The 18317-nt window shown below is 42.1% G+C and overlaps 3 protein-coding genes across 3 annotated transcripts; 1 reads left to right on the forward strand and 2 right to left on the reverse strand.

Annotated features, from left to right (window-relative positions):
- Positions 1-243: 243 nt before the first annotated feature.
- thap12a (THAP domain containing 12a) lies at positions 244-5331 on the reverse strand. Its single transcript, XM_084565341.1, has 5 exons — positions 4830-5331; positions 4142-4259; positions 3836-3934; positions 3051-3087; positions 244-2928 (listed from the first exon to the last, which is right to left on the reverse strand). Exons 1-5 carry the CDS (start codon positions 4913-4915, stop codon positions 1127-1129), a joined length of 2142 nt encoding a protein of 713 aa, XP_084421467.1. The 5' UTR covers positions 4916-5331; the 3' UTR covers positions 244-1126.
- A 793-nt stretch (positions 5332-6124) lies between these two features.
- LOC311502295 (uncharacterized protein) lies at positions 6125-9127 on the forward strand. Its single transcript, XM_084564461.1, has 7 exons — positions 6125-6171; positions 6326-6408; positions 6527-7338; positions 7428-7827; positions 7922-7982; positions 8084-8363; positions 8475-9127. The coding sequence occupies exons 2-7, from the start codon at positions 6364-6366 to the stop codon at positions 8737-8739; spliced, it is 1863 nt and encodes a 620-aa protein (XP_084420587.1). The 5' UTR covers positions 6125-6171; positions 6326-6363; the 3' UTR covers positions 8740-9127.
- A 135-nt stretch (positions 9128-9262) lies between these two features.
- Positions 9263-15144, reverse strand: stt3a (STT3 oligosaccharyltransferase complex catalytic subunit A). The gene is made up of 18 exons (XM_084564460.1): positions 15103-15144; positions 14207-14327; positions 14064-14124; positions 13857-13978; positions 13578-13723; positions 13156-13246; positions 12944-13050; positions 12695-12859; positions 12356-12536; positions 12108-12263; positions 11931-12022; positions 11579-11734; positions 11089-11277; positions 10838-10954; positions 10628-10730; positions 10199-10387; positions 9889-10004; positions 9263-9625 (listed from the first exon to the last, which is right to left on the reverse strand). The coding sequence occupies exons 2-18, from the start codon at positions 14292-14294 to the stop codon at positions 9587-9589; spliced, it is 2118 nt and encodes a 705-aa protein (XP_084420586.1). The 5' UTR covers positions 14295-14327; positions 15103-15144; the 3' UTR covers positions 9263-9586.
- Between the last annotated feature and the right edge of the window lie 3173 nt (positions 15145-18317).

An 18317-nucleotide genomic window follows, 5' to 3' on the forward strand; every position in this document is an offset into this window, starting at 1 on the left:
CAACTTTTTTGTTTGTATTGATGGTTATAGGGGATGAAATGTGTGCTATAAAGATATCGTTGATCATTGAAAAACACGCAGGAGATTGCAATGCAATCTTGCTCAGGGCTGTGGAACAAGGACCACCTGATGATGCACAGCAGTCATCTTTGTTTTTTGAGCTAAGTGCTGCTTTCTCCTGCTGTGCTGACTCAAAATATCCACAGAACAGGGCCTAATTCAAGGAAGAAATCATCATCTGAATCATTTTATGATTTTATTCACCAAAAGAAATAAAATACATCCAAATTACAGAAATGTATTTAAAAAACTTCAGGCAGTCAACATGTACTGTGTGATTGAGGAGGAACAACAACATACAGTAACATCTCCCATTTACGCACAAGCTACAAAATCAATTTACTTGAAGTAATGAGAAAAAAATGCATGGCTGAGAAGGGATCATGTGAACAGTGGAAACAGGCCAACTGGTTGGTCTTCAGTCATATCAGATTTCATTAACACCAAACACTACCGTAGAAATGTGAGTCTCCGGGCAGACGGTGACTCAGCACTTCAGTCAAGTATACATTCCATTCATAAACATAATCCACAAATTGCAAGACAGTGGTAGACACTATTAGGGGTGGAGCTATCCCGACCTCTAACTGTGAAGACAATGCTATATTTTATTCCGGCATAAGAGCGTCACTTCTGGAACAGCCTTTGTCCAAAACAGGGTGAAGAAAAGCTTACAATACAAACATAGAATAAGGACCAAGAATAAGGATCCTACACATTTATTGACACAGGCAGAGAGGGATTTATAACTGATCCCCTTGAGTGCTTATTAAACACCCATTAGTGACAAAAAATACACTAGCAATGCTTAGAAAAGTATGAACTAAACAATTTGGAATGGTAGAAGGTAGCAAGACTGCTCAGCTCCTCAGTAGTGAGTTGTCTGATGTTGTGGGGATGTCACAGATCCACTGGAGAGTTGAGTCCAAGAACCTAATGGGTGTTGAGCGTGTTATAACATGTCTGTACATGTCCACTTCTTTCTTTCATTTCTACATTTAATCACAAGAAAACAAATCAGCCCAGAAAATATGCTGCTTTAATTTGAGGTCTAGATGCTCAACATCTAAGACACCTCCTGCCTCTCAGGGTATGTCTTCATGTAGCTTTCAACCATGGCATCAAGATCAAACTCAATGTCGTAGTTCATATTCAAAAGAGCGAGGCTTTTTGATTTGAACCTGTCAGGCATGTTGTTCATGTACATCCTGAAGCGCTTATATGCCACATTGGAGCTGTCCTCCAGAGCCAGGGTGGGGAGGATGCCGATGAGTCTAAGGACAGCGAGCATGTTTGGGAAGAACTTAATGTCGGCCAGCTCCAGTGTCTCGCGAAGGCTAGAGGGAAAACTCTCTCCTTTGCCCTTTTTACTCCATTTAACCCACCAACAGTGCAGCTCAGCAGAGAGGGTTGCTGCATTAGGGATGTCATCATTAAATACCTGCACACTCTCTTCTTCGGGTTCTGTGGACTTGCGCTGCTCTATGACGGCAGGAACCAGCGTCAGACATCTCAGAATCTTCAGGTGGTCCTCACTGAAGAGCTCCTTCATTTCTCTGATGATGTGGTTCACCACAGGAACAGAAAGGTGCTCCTTGTAATAACTCTCGGGTCGAATGGATCCAGATTCTGCCTGATGCTTCCTCAAGAATGGCCGAGGAACTTTGACTGGGATATCCATGCCGGCGGCTAGATTAACAGCCTCGTCGTTCCAGAACTCGTGATACACATCAATGTTGTCAGCCACTTCCTTCAGGGAATGTAACACGGCTTTGAAGCTGGCTGCAGCGAAATGTGCGTCTGTTGCGCTCCCTTGTACGTTTGTGCCAAAGGCCTGAGTAAGTGTCATAGTATGTTTAAGCACAACCAACGCCATGATGAACTCAAAATCAGTTAGGGCCTTTGAAATCTCCAAGGCGTCATGTGTGACCTGATCGCTCCACCTCATGTCCTCATTGTCATGCATGCTGTCCACACAAAGCAGCAGTGCCTCTAGGATTTCTAATGCCACCTCAAACACATCATGTCTTCTGGTCCAGCTGGTTCGACAGATCTCCTTCAGCTCATTGGCTTTCTCCTCTTTGTCTGGGAAGAAAATTGAAATGGCGTGCTCCAACTCTAGCTGCTGTAGAGGGGACTGACTGAAGAATGACTCAATCTTCTTAAAGGTGGACATGACAAGCTGAACGCCCGACAAAGCCATACTATTGGCCAGTGACACGTTCAAGGCATGAGTAGATCTCAGCGAAAGCACTGCCCTTGGATACTTCTCAATGAGCTTGGCAGCAAATGCTTTTATTTGACTAAAGTGTGTCCCGGAGCAGGAGTGGGCTTGACCTCTACACTGGTCCATATCCAAACCCCATTTGTCTGTCATCTCAGACAGCAGTCTCTCTGCCAGGGCTTCTCCGTCTCCTTCAAAGTTCAAAAAACCTACAAACCTCTCCTGCTGGCAGTTGGACTGGTCCACATAACGAAGACAGACGGGGAGGTACCATTCACCAGAGAACTTCACTGGATTATCAGTAAGTAAAGAGAAAAAGCCATTCTCTTTCACCTCGTCCACCAGCTGACTGCGGATGTATTTCTCACACACCTCAATCAGCTGATTGAGCTGTTCTGAGGTGAAGCACTCCTTATTTTTTAGGACTTCATCTCCACACGCTATGCGATAATCAAGCAAAGCCTGAATGTTGCTTGAACTAAGGTCCCCCTCTGCATTATCAGCGGGCCCTGTAGGAGGAATGCTTTGCTCTCCTAACAGTAAGAGGACTTCAAATAATGACCTGAGATACTCCTTGTACTCGTCTTGCTCTGGTACTGCCTGGGCCTCTTTTCTAGCTGTGTCAGCTTGAGATTTTTTGGTTTCTGTAAGGGAAACAGACATATAAGACAGAAACTCAAAGCATTCACCTTGTCACACACATGACTCTGGGATTCATTTTTCACTGACAAATAATAACCATGCATGTGTTGATATTACTACTTACTCTTCCTCCCCTTACTCTCCGTTTCATTTTCTTTGCTCTACAAAAATAAACAGATATATTAAAAATGATTACACCAAAATTACAAATCTATTGTACACATTGTAGATCATTATAATCTATCTCGACCCGTGCCCAGTTCATTTTGCACCTTAGTGAAAACAAATGTATGCCGATTAAGAGTCCTATACTAATTCTGCCTTTATGACTGTTCTTAGTTTATGTTGAAACAGTGTCAGAAAGGTGGTAATTCAACTGTTGCTACTGTGGTGCTGTTCAAACTGGATTGGACTGAAGACTAAAGTGTACCTGTTATTTCGTCTACCGTAACCTTATCAGAATCTGAGTCTGGTAACACTCCATTTGGATTTCAATATGGGGTGTAATATGGGGCCTGAGAGATCTTTGAGACTCCAGACCAACTTTCCACCAGAAAAACTTTGTGGGCGGGAAAGTTTGTCTGACTTCCGAGCTAGTGATTTTGTGCACTGTATTCACAAAAGATAAAATTAGAAATTAAAAACTTTAACTCAAAAATATAAGATCTACCTCATGTCTGGATTACAAGAAAAGGAAAGTATAAGAACAAGGTTTTGTAACTGAGAAAAAGGTTAAGATGATAAGGCTGTTGGAGAATCCAGAGGCAACATGGCGCTGCCTGATGCAGGAGTCTGTCCTACTGAATATGGGCCACCTGTATAATAAATCTGAACGTGTATTTTCTTCTGGGGAAAAGGGTGTAGGGTTAAATGTTAAAAATCTTCTCTAATTCGATGTCTTTTACCCACCATGTCTTGACTGCGTTTCATCTGTTTGTTTTGAGGTTGGCTTGGCACATCAAAGATCATGGGTACGGCACCATCCTTTAACACTACGGTTTGAGCAACCTGTAACCAAAGCACATATGATGATCCAATACAAAACATAACTAAAGCTATATAATGTGCTGTGAATTATTCATAACATGAAGACATGGGTGAAGACCTCATCACATTTGACATAACGACTGAAAATTGCACTAAAAACACTGCATGACCTGGGGTCACCTTATCCTTTGACATTTTTCTACAAGACTGTGCATCTTCACCACTTACATTATCAATCAAAGACGATTCAAAATGCTTTCCACAAAGTCTGTAGTATTTGTATAGCTGGGCTGGTGACTTGTCTGCAAGATCTGGCCTCTGGCATTTTTCAACCCACTTCTTGGACCTGGAAATTGGAGTTTAGAAGTCAACTCAAATTCTGGCTTCAGTGTAAGTTTTATATTTCTATATGTGAAATACTAAAATAAGTATTAGAAATTAATTATCAAACTAGTGCCACGTTGTCTCTTTACGAGAGTATAGCATGATCAGATAACATATCTGAGTATTCAGATGGACGTATTGTGTGCCAAACACAGATACACAGATTTTGACAGATTTCTAAAGCTGGGGACTATTCAAGGTGATGGATTTGTCTTGTTCAGGAATACGGTAGTAATTCGTGATCGGCTAAGGATGTTGAAACTACTATTCTTGTTTTGTGTAGTTAAGTTTGAGGACAGGTGTGTAACACTGGCTCTACCAAAACACTGACACGAACGACAGAACACGTGAACCTGACAAACGTGATATTGAAAAGTGACCGAAGGTTGAGTATAAATTTAGCTAAAACAAACATATTAACGCCACAGTGAACTGTGAAACCCTACTTGCATCTGTAACTTGAAAACAAACCCCTGCCACTTGCTGGCTAAAGTTTCCTGGTTGCTTTAGCATCGTTGCTAGCATTAATTACCTTTCTGCATCACATGGAAACCGGAAAAGGGGCTGAGGGTCGGATTTTCCACCGGGACAGTCTGGCACAGCACAGTGATTTTGCATTCTAGGTTTTTATCATAAATCAGGCGTATGCAGTGAAATCTTCGGGGGATAGCGGAGGTAACTGCTAACGCTAGCTACACAGGTGCAGAACAACAAAATGACTTCCGACTGATTCTTTCAAAATAAAATAAATCACTTTGATTAGGATTTTACCTTATCAAAACATCTGATTGTTGATTACTGAATCAATTTTGACTTGTGGCAAATTACATCAAGGGCGTTTGTCCTGTTGTCGGAAAAGTGTTCCACTAAAAAGTTACCAAAATCGTATGCAAAACCTCCTTTACTGTTAATTATCTCAGAAACCCAGATTCATGTGGAAATATTCTGGGAAGCCTTGAACCAGCCAAGGCTGGAAACTAGTAAACATATTTAAGCAGTTACAGCAACACATTACAACTTGCACGTTGTCGCACAAGTATTAACCGTTTTGCTGCACAAATGATTTTATTTTGATACTTTAAGTGCATTTTTAATAATACTCCTCCTTAAGTGGGGTTTTGAAATCAGGATGTTTGTCGTACTTTTACTATTTACTACTTTTACAACTATGATTGTAATTTTATTCTGAAAGTAAATTCGCCTCTCGCTTCAACGCTTGACGCAACGTGCTTCAAATGAGCGCGCCGTTCGTTTATGACCCATAATCCTCAGCGGTCTTTTCAAAGTCTGAGTTTGAAAACATGTCGGGACATATCTAAATTATGATGTTTAGTCACGTTCATGTTTTAAAATAGTATTCGCATAATAATTGAGTATCATATTTAATTTAATAGTGCATTTACCTTTATTCATATATATTGCCATAAAGGTTAAAAATTTACTGCTGATGTCTAACCTTTAGACACCCATACAGTATAGCAACGTGATGCTAATATATTGTGTCTCTAGAAAACCACTGGGAGTGACAGCTGCTTCACTTAGCTCTTCTTTCAAAGGCCGCATTGGGCGTGTAGCTGTCAGCATGAACCGGTATAAGAGGAATCTTATTTGCGTTCAAACATTCAAACAGAAGGAATGAGAAGTTGTTGGGATGAGAGAATAAAGGCAGTCTTCTTCAACTCTCGTTCTGAATTTCGAGATATTCTATTGGTCAATTTATCTCGCGATACTTACCTGACCAATAGAACCGCAGCGGGGCCAAGTCAAACCGAATAGTTTTCCTCAAAAACACACGACGACTGTTTTTTTTATTCCAGAGCTGTGGGCGATTGCAGAGGTTTCTCGCTTTCTATTGCAAGGAAAGATACAACAAGGTAAGTCAACGTTTATTGTTGACAATGCTTTAGGATACCGTAGGTAGAACGGAAATATGCTAATGTTCGTTTTGTCTAACGTCGGTGTACACACGGTGTGACGGTTGTTCAGTTGAATCGTGGTTTTATATTTGTTTCTCTGTTCACCTTCCAGAAATTCTCACTAGATTGACCGATATCTGGGGTTACACCATGGACAGTGTTGCAGTTTCAAGGCGAAACCACACCAATAAAAAAGTAAGTTAATGTTGGTGAACATCAAATGTAATACCTGTTTTAATGCGTTGAATGCAAACTTACATTCAGAGTTTCTTCTTCAGCCTACCTAATAGTTACACTGTTTTAACATTAATAGGGAAACAAGGAAAACGCCCAGCCTGTACATGGAAGCAAGTCCTTTATCAAAGGAGAGAAGACGTACGTTCCCCCCTTCCAACTGAAAGGCAACAAGAAAGAGGACACCCTGCCAAAAAATGATCTTCTTAAAGCCAAAGCTAATCAGGCTGACGTGAGGTCAGCATCTGCTGTGGCTCTGAAAAATACAAAACCTCTGCAACGAGAAGGGAGAGGAGCTGCTACTGGTGTTAAACAACGACAAACGCATACCCAGGCCTTTCACTCGGAACAGGCTGTGAGGCACACTAAAATTGTTGCACAGGCTCCAAAGCCGCCAGTTGCCGTGTCCTCATTGAAAGCTGCTCCAGGTATGTACAAAGGCAAGATTATCCAGTCAAAGATTGGCTCTATTTGGAAGTCAAGTACCAGTTTGTGTACAGCAGACCTCAACCCATCAGTGCCCAAAACAGAAAAGCAAGGGGCTGGAAATGTGGCAAAACCAAGGTCCAAATCAGTTACTGACATGCCCGGGCATAACACACAGAGACCTGCAACAGTAAGGTCCAAGTCAGTTGTTGATAGATCTGCTCTGGTGTCCAAGCCCCCCACTACCCGCCGTCCTCCTGCTAAATACTGCCCTCCTACGAGAACTGTCCCAGCAACACTTACCGCTACCAGCTCCAGGAACACTACTGTAGCTCCCACTAAGGTACATGGGACTCAGAACTCTAAGCCAAAGGTTCCAGTGACGGACAAGAAGGTCAACAAGCCTCCTGTCTCAAGAACCCTGAGCCAGTACAGATTCAACGTGGAGACTGCAGAGGAGAGAAGGTAACATTTTTCTTACACAGACACACAATGTTTTCCTTGGTGTTACTGTACATCAGGAATGTTCAAAAATATTTCTGTTCCCTCTACAGGGCAAAATTGGCAGAGTGGATGGCTTCCAAGGGCAAGACTTTCAAAAGACCCGCCATGGCAACGGCAGCAGCCCCCTCAAAAACCAAAGCAGGTGCAAATCCTGCAGCTGATGTCAAAACTCAGCCCGAACCTCAGGCTCAGACTGAGGCTCAGACTGAGGCTCAGCCTGAGTCTGAGCCTGAGGTTCAGACTCACACTGAGGCTCAGCCTGCAGCACACTGCCAACCTGAAGCCAGTCTGGAAGCACACGAGCTGGAGTCAGCCGCTCAGTGTGCAGATGTCAAGGACGCGGAGCAGACTGCACCCACCCAAACTCCAGCGATCATGAACACCACCCTGGACATGCTTGAAAACTCTGATGCAGATGTGTCCTTTGAGCCACAGGACAGAGTGGATGATGTAAGGAGATGGGCCGGGTTCCTGTTGGGTTTTTAGCTGGGTTTAAAATATTACTCCACACAATGATATACCATGTTCTTCTTTCTACTGACAGATTGTTGTGAACCTGTGTGACGCTTTGGAGGCCATGTCAACACTGTCTGAAAGCAGAGATGGTAAGTTACTGCACATTTCCACTGTGTTTGAGTGTTAATTGGTCATAAAATATAGTAACTACACCGTTGCTCCCGTTGACACAACTTTTTGTCTCCATAAGAACTCGCACAGGTGACAGATGAGTGCAGTGACGTTGAAATGGAGGGCAGTAAAGCATGTGAAAAAGAGGAGCTGAAAAATGAAATTCCTGAGGAGGTTGGTGAGGAGCCAAAGACTGAGGAAGTGAAGGATGAAGCAGAGGAATGTGATGACCAGAAAGTGAAGGCTGAGGACGATGAGGAAGTAGAAAGTGATGATGATTGTGTGATGGAGACGACGCCACAAATAAAAGATGCTTCAGTGATAAAATACAGTGTGAAGACCACTCCATACCTGCAAAGGTGAGAGGCCATAAGCTTTCATTTACAAAACAATCATTCTTGATTTAATTATTAAACAATGAAGAATGTTTCTCATTTGATTTTTTTTTCTTCTTGAAATGTCACGTGCAGTGTAAAAAAAACAATTGAAGGTGAGATCAGCGCAAGTGGATCCAGAAGAAAGAGCAACATCAAAGATCTCAAGTTTCTGACACCAGTGCGCCGCTCCTGCCGCATCCAGCGCAAATCCTCCTGCCTGCCGACCATGCTCACCGATCACGATCCCTGCGTGTCGTCGCTGGCTGAACTGGTTACACTGGACGATGATCCCAACGCTTACATCTACAGAAAAAACACAGCACTTCTGGAAGATCTGCCTGACAAGCCCAGACTGTGAGGGCTGCTGTATTTTTGTGCTGTTGAACAAAAAAAAAAAAAAAGTAAACCTTTTATTGATCCCCAGTGGGGAACCAATGAATGTCTTTGATACGAATATACAAGGCTAAAGCTAATGGACACTTTATACTGCTACTTTAAGATTGTTTGACGTGACTGCATGTGTGCAGAACTGTTATTTAACCTGTATTTTCTGTAACAGTTTCATTTAACTTGTTTTAACATAACGCTAACCTGTATTGCCACATGCACTAAATAAAATATTGCGTTACTTAAAAATAAGTTGTGGCTTCACAGTGAAGTTGATCATAAAGTCTTAAATATATATTATTTATGTAGTCGTATATAGTCATGGCTAATGTTTAAATGCAGGAACAAATAACGGCTGAGTAGCTTTAACCAGCAGAGTCTGTGGCACCAGAAACGTGGAAAACTGCCACTGGAATCTGATTTGGTCGCCAGCTGTGGGCCTCACCCAGATTCAAAGTTTCTTAAGAAGTAGGGAAAAAAAGACAACAAATTCATCACATTTAATCCCACTTTAATTGACCACATTGTAAAAATTCAAAGCGCTCAGAGACGAACACTGGTTTATTCTTGGCAAAGTATGCTTCCTGACATTGGACTGGACATTTTTTACACCAGCTCCCTCTGATCTCAGATGAGACATTTCATTATAACAAAATAAAAAAATGATTATCCACAAAAACAAAATCTCTTTGATGCAATTTTCTTCCCCAAAACAAAAAGTATAAAAAGTACTTTTTCCCCCTCCCCGCTCATCTGCAGACCACAGGGGAAGGCGTTCAGTGCTGTGAGCTTTAAATGCCGTTAGCCGTCTGAAGATTTTATGTCCTTGAAAGACCTCGATTGTCCAGATCTTTCACCTAGGAGATGGAACACAATGGACATTGTTAAAAAATTCAGTTGCCAAGATTACATTGTGGAATATGGGAAAACCCCAATTATCTCTTAAAAATAAGCTTTCTTCAGTCTGATGTATGTGAATGTATTATATGCATGTCCATTTATAAATAAATTGGGATATTAAAAATTATTTGACCCTTCCTTTTACTTTGAGTTCCTAAATATCAGAGGGTCTCAACAAACCAGTTTGGGATCATAACAGACAGATATGTGGCTGGTTTACCTTGTATATCCTAACTAGCCAGTGCTCTGTTGTGTAGGCCTCCTCCAGCACATCCAGTTCGAAGTCTTTGTTCCCAATCTCAGCGTTCCTCACTCTGTCATAGCCAGGTGGGCGCTCTGCAGAGAAGAGCATCAGAGTTACAGAACAAAATTTGTTTTTGTTAGTGTTATTTTTCGTGGGTTTTCCAACAGTTCAAACTACGATAAAAATATGTGCCACTGGTCACTACAACCACATTGCTTACATTTGCAACACGTCTCTGATTGCGAGGTAAATAACTGATCAGAAGCTGAGCTGTAGAGTTACTCACTGGCCTCTGTGTAGACCTGTCCGAAGCGGTAGTAGCACATCTTGTACATGAGGCAGTTGAGCAGGACGGGTGAGCCCTCACGGTCCACTCTGAATTCTCCGGTGGGAGTGTAGTAGTCGTGCTCCTTGATGTGTTTTCCTGTGTCCGTGCTTCCCCCAATACGGACCATCCACAGGAACTTATTGATGTCTGTCAGTAAAAGAGATGCATTGATTAGACAGGTGCTCATAAACAAAAAAGCAAAAAAATAAAAATTACAAAACATTTCATACTTGAAACAACAATGTTTCTGTGATGAATGAGTGAACCAAATATTTTCAAAAATCAGTGAAACCCTCAAATTTTCTGAAGCCTGTATGACAATATAATAAACAATAAACCGCCTTAAAAGCTTTACTTGAGCAATCTTATAGTAATATGGAGACGTACCATCTGAGGAATAGCCTGTCAGTCCTCCAAAGATGACCAGGACATAACTGACATCCAGCTCCCTCATGATCTCATAGGCCTTCTCCTCTGTGGATGCCATGGCCTACAGGGCAGACAACAGACCAGTCAACACAGCAGCATTATATAGCTGAACTGTACAACACTGCACAGCACTACAAATATGATTACCCTAGCGTTAACCCTGCTCACCTGTCCAACTCTGGAGATGTGTGTGTTGTTCCACGTGTTGTTGTCCACTAGAATGGTTCGATTAGCCATGGCAGTTATCTGATAGCCGTAATCCCACCACGACATGACTTTGGCATCCTGGGAGGACAAAATGAAATTGAACGGAAACATTTAGCCAAACAGTTCTGACTGTGTACGACTCACAACAACAACCACCTCCATATCCTAATTTAATGTGCAACTTATTCTTTGTTTCTGCAGGGATGACTGACCTCAGGAGTGTTGTGGCGGAGCCAATAGTAGGCCTCTCTGAAGTCATCAAAGATGATACGGCTGCCGTCACCTCCACGGGCTGACAGGACAATGGAAGGAGAGGAGTAGGCTTCGCTGGTCACCCAGGTGGAGTGGAAAGTGTACGTGATGAGGAAGAAAGCCATGACCAGAATCATCCCACTGGCAACCTAGTAGGTACACACAATACATGATGTAAACTTTTAATCAGAAAAGCAGCCAGTAACTCAATCTGTAAAACAAATTGAGATATAAAAACTATAATATTTGCCATGGATTTTTTTTTTGTTGTTGCATAAAGTGTAACTCAGAATAACTCTTAAGTAAGTGCGGTAAAGCTTCACCACTGGAAACTCCCGAGTAGCGTAGTCATTTAGTCTGACTAAATGATTTCACGTTACAATGCATGTGTAGTTCACAAAATGTTATCACGCTGTCACAGCCCACTCAGCCAGCCTGCCAGACACCTACCTCGTTCTTGATGGGGTAGGTGGAGTCCTGCTGCTTCTTGCTCTTCTTGTCTGGCCGACTCACATCCAAATTCTTCATGTAAGTGGTTAGCACCTGGGACACACCTATGCCCGACAGGATGCACATGACAGGCGCCAGAACCAACATCAGACGCACCTGAGGGGAGGTAGTGAAAAGACATTTAATTTATTTCAGTAACATCTAATGCTACCTGACATCTTCTAGTGATAAGGGAATAAACCATTAGGCAAATAAAAAAATGGCGATTCCAAAGGAGAGTCCTTTGAGACACCCGGGGGGGGGGGAGATATAAATCTACATACAAATAAATATGATATTGTACAGAACGTACCATGACAGCAGAGAAGTACATGCTGGTGACTCCATACATGATGATGAAGATCCTGGCATCCGACAGATTGTTAAAACAGTAATAAAGACCAACTGTAAAGAAGGAAAGGTAACTGTTAACAAAAACTAATTTAAAATTTTAGTGCTTTGCTGTCCTTTTTTCAGAGAGTGTACTAGCCTGGGAACATGAAGACCAGCAGCTGGAGGTCAAAGTAATAGGAGGACCAGGTTGTGGGCTGGTGCTCAGAGACGGAGGCGATGATGGGGATGTTGTTCTTGGCGTAGGAGGGGTCCAGCAGGGAGTAGAAACGACCGGTCCATGGAGAGATTTTACCTAAGGAAGTAGTGAAAATACGTTTTTTTCCCCCATCCATTAAGTTGATCTTTGCCAGTATTTCTACTGGAGTGCCTTGTCAAACCTCTTACCTGTCAGCATGAGAACGGTGCCCACGGACAGTAGGATGAAGCCCACCAGAGAGATGACACTCTTGAAGAGCACCTCAAATTGCTGGGCATTGAGTTTGCTGCGAAGGTAGTCCACAAAGGCATGGATCTGACACAAGCCAAACATGCCGAAGGCTGCCATGTGCTCTGATGACTGCACCGGCTGGTTCACGAGGGAAAAGAGACAGAGAGGTGTGTTACAGAACTAAGTCATAGCTCTTCTCCCCATCATGGGACTCTCAGCTTTTCTTAATCTTTATTTACACATTTCCAGAGAGCAGAGTGCCTCTGGTCATGACAAGTCAGAACATTTCACCTTACCTGGAAACCAACAAAAGAGATCTGCATGGAGAGGATGGTGCCCAGACAGTAGACTGTGCAGTAAGCCACATATATGCGGTGAGAGAACCGGCCTGTGAGCATCAGGACGAGGACGTGGAGCGGGATAAGGTTGATCAGGAACACGTAACCACCCCAGGAGGAAACCTAAGTCCACACAAGGACCTCATTATGACCTCCATAATTTCCAAACTCATTCAGTTCCACATGCAGAGTCTCAGATGTCCTTACCATGTAGAAGTAGGCCAGTGCACACATGGACGACCAGTACACTGATCCTGTTTTGACAGCTTTGATCCACATGTAATAGGTCAACAGCATGCAGAAGATCGCAATACCTGAGTGGGGCAGCACAGAGGGATTAGATTAACAATTTTGGTGATATTTTCCTCAAATTACATTGTAATCCACGCCAGATGTAAAGCCTACAACTTGCAACTCACCTTCATTATCATAGGAGCCAGCAACAGATCGAGAGATGTAGCCAGGGACCACGGCAATCATGGCAGCAGCCAGGAGCCCCGCACCCGCATCCTAAAGAAACAAAAGAATTTCAAGTGGTGCACGCACACACACTCAGTTGGCAGTTTGTTAGCTAAAACTAATGCAGTCCTGTGGTAAATCATTATTATATGAAAGCTAGACAGAAGAGTTGATTCACTTGTATGGCCATTTTTGGTGCCGTTGAACTGATTGGTGTTTCTATTACATTATCCATCCCATTCATATCAATGTGGGTAAGCTAAATGACTGAAACATCTCTCTGTATAATGCATTACACTGACTTCTCAAAGAATATTACATTCTGGAGAAAACCCCTTCCTTTAATGTCAGTGGGATTCTTCAATAGGATTTCGCGTTTTACCTTCAGCTCCTTGGTGAAGTGGTAGGTGACGATGGCGGTGAAGGAGGAGAACAAGGGAGCCAGGAAGACGCAGACATTACGGATGTCGATGGTGATGTGGAAAAAATGTAGAACGTGGTACAGGACGGCTGACGTGATCATCAGTCCTGGTGAAGGAGAAGAGACGGAGACAATTACTCGCTGATATCAGTTTTCTGAACTTTATGCAACACTCTGTTTTACTTTTGTGATTAAACTCAAGAAATGGCTGGAACACAAAGTATATGATCAGAGCCCCACCTGGATAAATGGTGCCACCAATGATCCTCCCCAGAGGATACCATGCCCGGTCATCAAACCAATTATGAAACTTATAAAACCCTTCTTCTGCCAGGAAGCGGGTGGTACGGTAGTTGAAGTACCTGAAGATTACATAAAAGTGAAGGTGAGACACGATTTTAAAGGAGGTAAATCTATTAAAATAACAATCACAGAAGAAGCACTTACGGGTCAAACTCATGGATGACGCTCTCAAACCTCAACACGGAAAAAAGTCTGGTGGAGAACGCTGAGGAGGAGAAGCACATGGATCAGTACGCTGCGTTCGCTTTGTAACTTACAAGGTTGTACAGGGACAGCAGAAGACTCACAGAGGACAGCAGCCATAGACAGGATGAGCAGCTTCAGCAGCGTGTCCTGCTTCTCATAGGACAAACGCAGGAAGCCCAGCTTGGTCATTTTGGCGAGGTTAGGGACAGCTCACCGTACTACCTGATGGGAGGAAGACAAACACTGTAAGACTACTGTGCAGGGGCATTTACAGACAGACACCAGCTAATATATATTTGGAAAAATAAGTCTTGCAAAATAATTTGTTTTCCCGAAAAAGTAAAGAACAAATTAAGCACACCGTAGACAAAGTCAGTGCTTAAAGAGTTAGGAGTCAACTTCCATGTCCAGCCCAACCAGATAAGGCCACGCACTAAGATGTGGCGTCAGGAACCAGGAAGCTGCCACACTAGAAACTCCGTGCAGGGATTTATGGCCGTTTTACTCCTCGTTTGCATTAAAAAGTAACATGCAACGCGGGGTGCTAAACCACAAAGCTCCACTGATCTCTATTTAATGCTAACTTTTAATGCAGCACCGCCATCTGCGACTCTTAGTAGTGCTGACAGTTGGCCAACATCTCAAAGCAGAGAAATGAGCAGCAGCTACTCACTGTTAACTCGCCATTAAAATGCATCATGTGCACATCTAAAATGCATGTAAGCACCGCTATAGACTGGACAGCATCTTATAGCTAGTCACCAGGCCGGGCGGCTACTACTGATGCTGATTCCATTCAGTTTAAAATGTGAGAAGCTAGCGAGGCTAACCTGCTAGCCGCTGTTTAATGAAATACCTAGTTACGCACCTTTTTGCTGGTTTGTTTTAAAATGAGCAACGAGTCCTTTACATATAGCAGCAGGACAATATCCTAAAATAAAAAGTGTCAGTCCTACAATAAGCAAATACTATTATTACAATGTCTAGTAAGACTCACCCGCTCCGCTCCTGTTACTCATACACTTTTCACACACAAACTTCACCTTAAACTAATCCCGCCCCAGCCGGGCTATGCTGCGCGTTTATTGGTTTAGCGTTAGTCCGCGGTGACCTTGCATGAATCTGATTGGTTGTTTGGCTGTCACTCAAATTTTGTTCCCTGCCTTGCCGCTGTGGTGTAGTGACGTGTCCTTAGAGAGAAAAGAAAATATGTCTCCCCCTGGTGGCCCAAAGCCGTTTCTATTCATTTCATAAATTGTCATTACTTAACACCAAAGACAGACAAAAACTAAATAATAACCGTAAATTAATTAATTTAATCGTGAGCGTAATAAATAATATATGTCATTATATATTCGTTTATCCATTTTGAAATGTAAGATGCAAGCATAGTAGATTGTAGAGATACAGCATATCACATAATATCTCTCCTTGGGTTCAGATCAGATGGCTTTCTCCAGAAATAAAATTGACCAATATCTGTACATGGATTAAAATTCTCTATATGGCACCTCACGCCTCCGTGAGAACGAACAAGATAATATCCGACTATTTCCCTCTCTTCCGAGGGACAAGACAAGGGTGTCCCTTGAGCCCCCAGATATTTGATATTGCCATCGAGCCCCTGGCAATAATGTTAAGGAAGACCACTAACCTGGTTGGAATACAAAGGTCAGGGTATTCACATAAAGTATCTCTTTATGCAGATGACCTTATCCTCTTTCTCTCGGACCCATGTACTACTATCCCTATTGCTCTGGAGCTTATCACAATATTTGGTCAAATTTCAGGTTATAAATTAAATTTAACTAAAAGCGTTTTATTTCCCATAAATGACAAAGCACGCCAGATGTCATTCCAGGACTTCCCTTTCTCTGTCAATAACGATAGTTTTACTTACCTGGGGGTTTGTGTCACTCAAAAGTATAGGGATCTATTTGACAGCAATTTTAAAACAGCGTTTAACAAAGCTAAACAGGACATGGAGAGATGGTCAACCCTCCCTTTGTCACTTGCCGGAAGGATTAACTCAGTTAAAATGACTATCATGCCCAGATTTTTATTTCTGTTCCAAGCAATACCAGTCTTTATACCTAAATCCTTTTTTAAGGACTTAAATAAGCTCATATCAACTTTTATTTGGAATAAAAAAGTACCCAGAATACGGAAGGAATATTTGGAAAGACAGAAGGGAGATGGTGGGCTGTCCCTACCCAATTTTCTGTATTATTACTGGGCAGCCAATATCCACAAACTTATATTCTGGGTCTCTGATGCATCAGAGGATGAGTCTCCAGTATGGTGTCAGATGGAACAGCATTCGAGCAATCCAGTTTCGCTCCGCTCTTTAATTTGTTCCCCACTACCTTTAAGTAAACGTTGTTGGACGAACAACCCAATAATTTCTGGCTGCCTGAAGATATGGTCGCAGTTTAGGATTCATTTTAAGCATAAACAAGCTCTTGTCACTTCCCCTATTCTAGCGAACATCAATTTTGCCCCATCTCTCACAGATCCATCTTTTCAATTGTGGCATAGGAGAGGGATTAAATGTGTGATGGACCTTTTTAAGGAAGGGCACTTCATTTCCTTTGAACAGTTAAAGAAAGACTTCAGCATCCCTCAGTCACATTTCTTTAGATATCTACAGGTGCGGAGTTATGTTAAAAAACACTTCTCTTTGACAACCCCTCAGAGGACATGGATAGATGAATGTTTGACCATAGATCCAGTTGACAGAGGTCTGGTGTCTGGGTTGTACGATAATATCCAGAGGGTTGCAGTCGTATCACTTAACCGTTTAGCAAGGCAGTGGGAGGTGGAATTAAGAACCACCATTTCAGACGTAAATTGGCAGACAGCAATTTCATTGATACACTCTTCCTCAATTTGTATCCGGCATGGGCTGCTGCAATTTAAGGTTCTACACAGGCTGCATTTATCTGCGAGTAAACTAGCCAAACTCTACCCTGGCTTAGACCCAACTTGCATCAGATGCAGGCAAGACCCAGCTAGCCTCAGTCATATGTTTTGGTTTTGCCCGAAACTAGAGATATTTTGGACAAATATATTTGATACATTTTCATACATGTGTAATAAAGTTATCAGTCCCAACCCATTGACTGCATTATTTGGGGTCGTTCCTCAGGAGACACCAATATCTAGGCACCAGGCTGAGGCTATAGCGTTCTCCACTCTGCTAGCTCGACGTCTGATACTCCTTAGTTGGAAGAAGGTCATGCCCCCCTCTCATAGGCGTTGGGTGGAGGACGTGATGTCCCACCTCAAACTTGAACAACTTAAATACACTGCCCGGGGCACTACACAAAGATATTATAAAGTCTGGCAACCATTCCTATCGTACTTTGAAGATGAATTCCCCTTAACATAGTGTAGCAACCCCCCCCCCCCCCCCCCCCTTTTTTTTTTTTTTTTTTTTTTTTTTTTTTTTTTATGTTAAAAGAAAATAAATATATATGCGTGTTTATTTGACTACTTTGTTGATACTGAGTAACGGATGTTTATTCTCCTGATTTTTCATTTATTTTCGACTATCAGTATTACTATGAATATTGCATTATTGTCATTTATATACTTTATTTCATGTATTTACTTATTTTTGCTTTCCCTTTTGTCTGGGGTATTGAGTTCTACTGTGAGTGTATAATGTGAAAATCAATAAAAATATTTGAATAATAAAATTGACCAATAAACACAAATACCCATACCTATTATTTCTTATTTCATGTACCTTTAATATATTTTCACTTTTTTCCCAGTTGTTTTTTGAAAAACGTTTTTTTCTAACTTGCATGTTTGCACTTTCTAGCCCTGTTGCCGTCATACCTGATGTTATACTGACATACAGTATATCTGAAATCAGGGGTAAGTGTAATTCAGTATCTCACACTACACTTTCCTCTTTGATTCACGTTTTTGCATTTTTGATAGCTTTTCAGTGTGTTCACTGTCTCTGTGCTCTCATGCTGACCGCCCCTCTTCTTCATCCTGATCTTTAAACACCTTTTTTACTATGTCCTGTGGAAAAACCCTGAACACAGAAATCATATATTGAATACTGACCAATTTATTGAAATTAGACGTATTACTTTTACAAAACCTCACTCACAAGTATCAGTCTGCACAAACACTATGCTCTTCTTACAACAACTGCACACCACTTTTCAAAAATCACAGCCCCTCTCTCCCCAC

Source organism: Chelon labrosus, assembly GCF_963514085.1.
Source record: "Chelon labrosus genome assembly, chromosome: 17".
Lineage (NCBI taxonomy): Eukaryota > Metazoa > Chordata > Actinopteri > Mugiliformes > Mugilidae > Chelon > Chelon labrosus.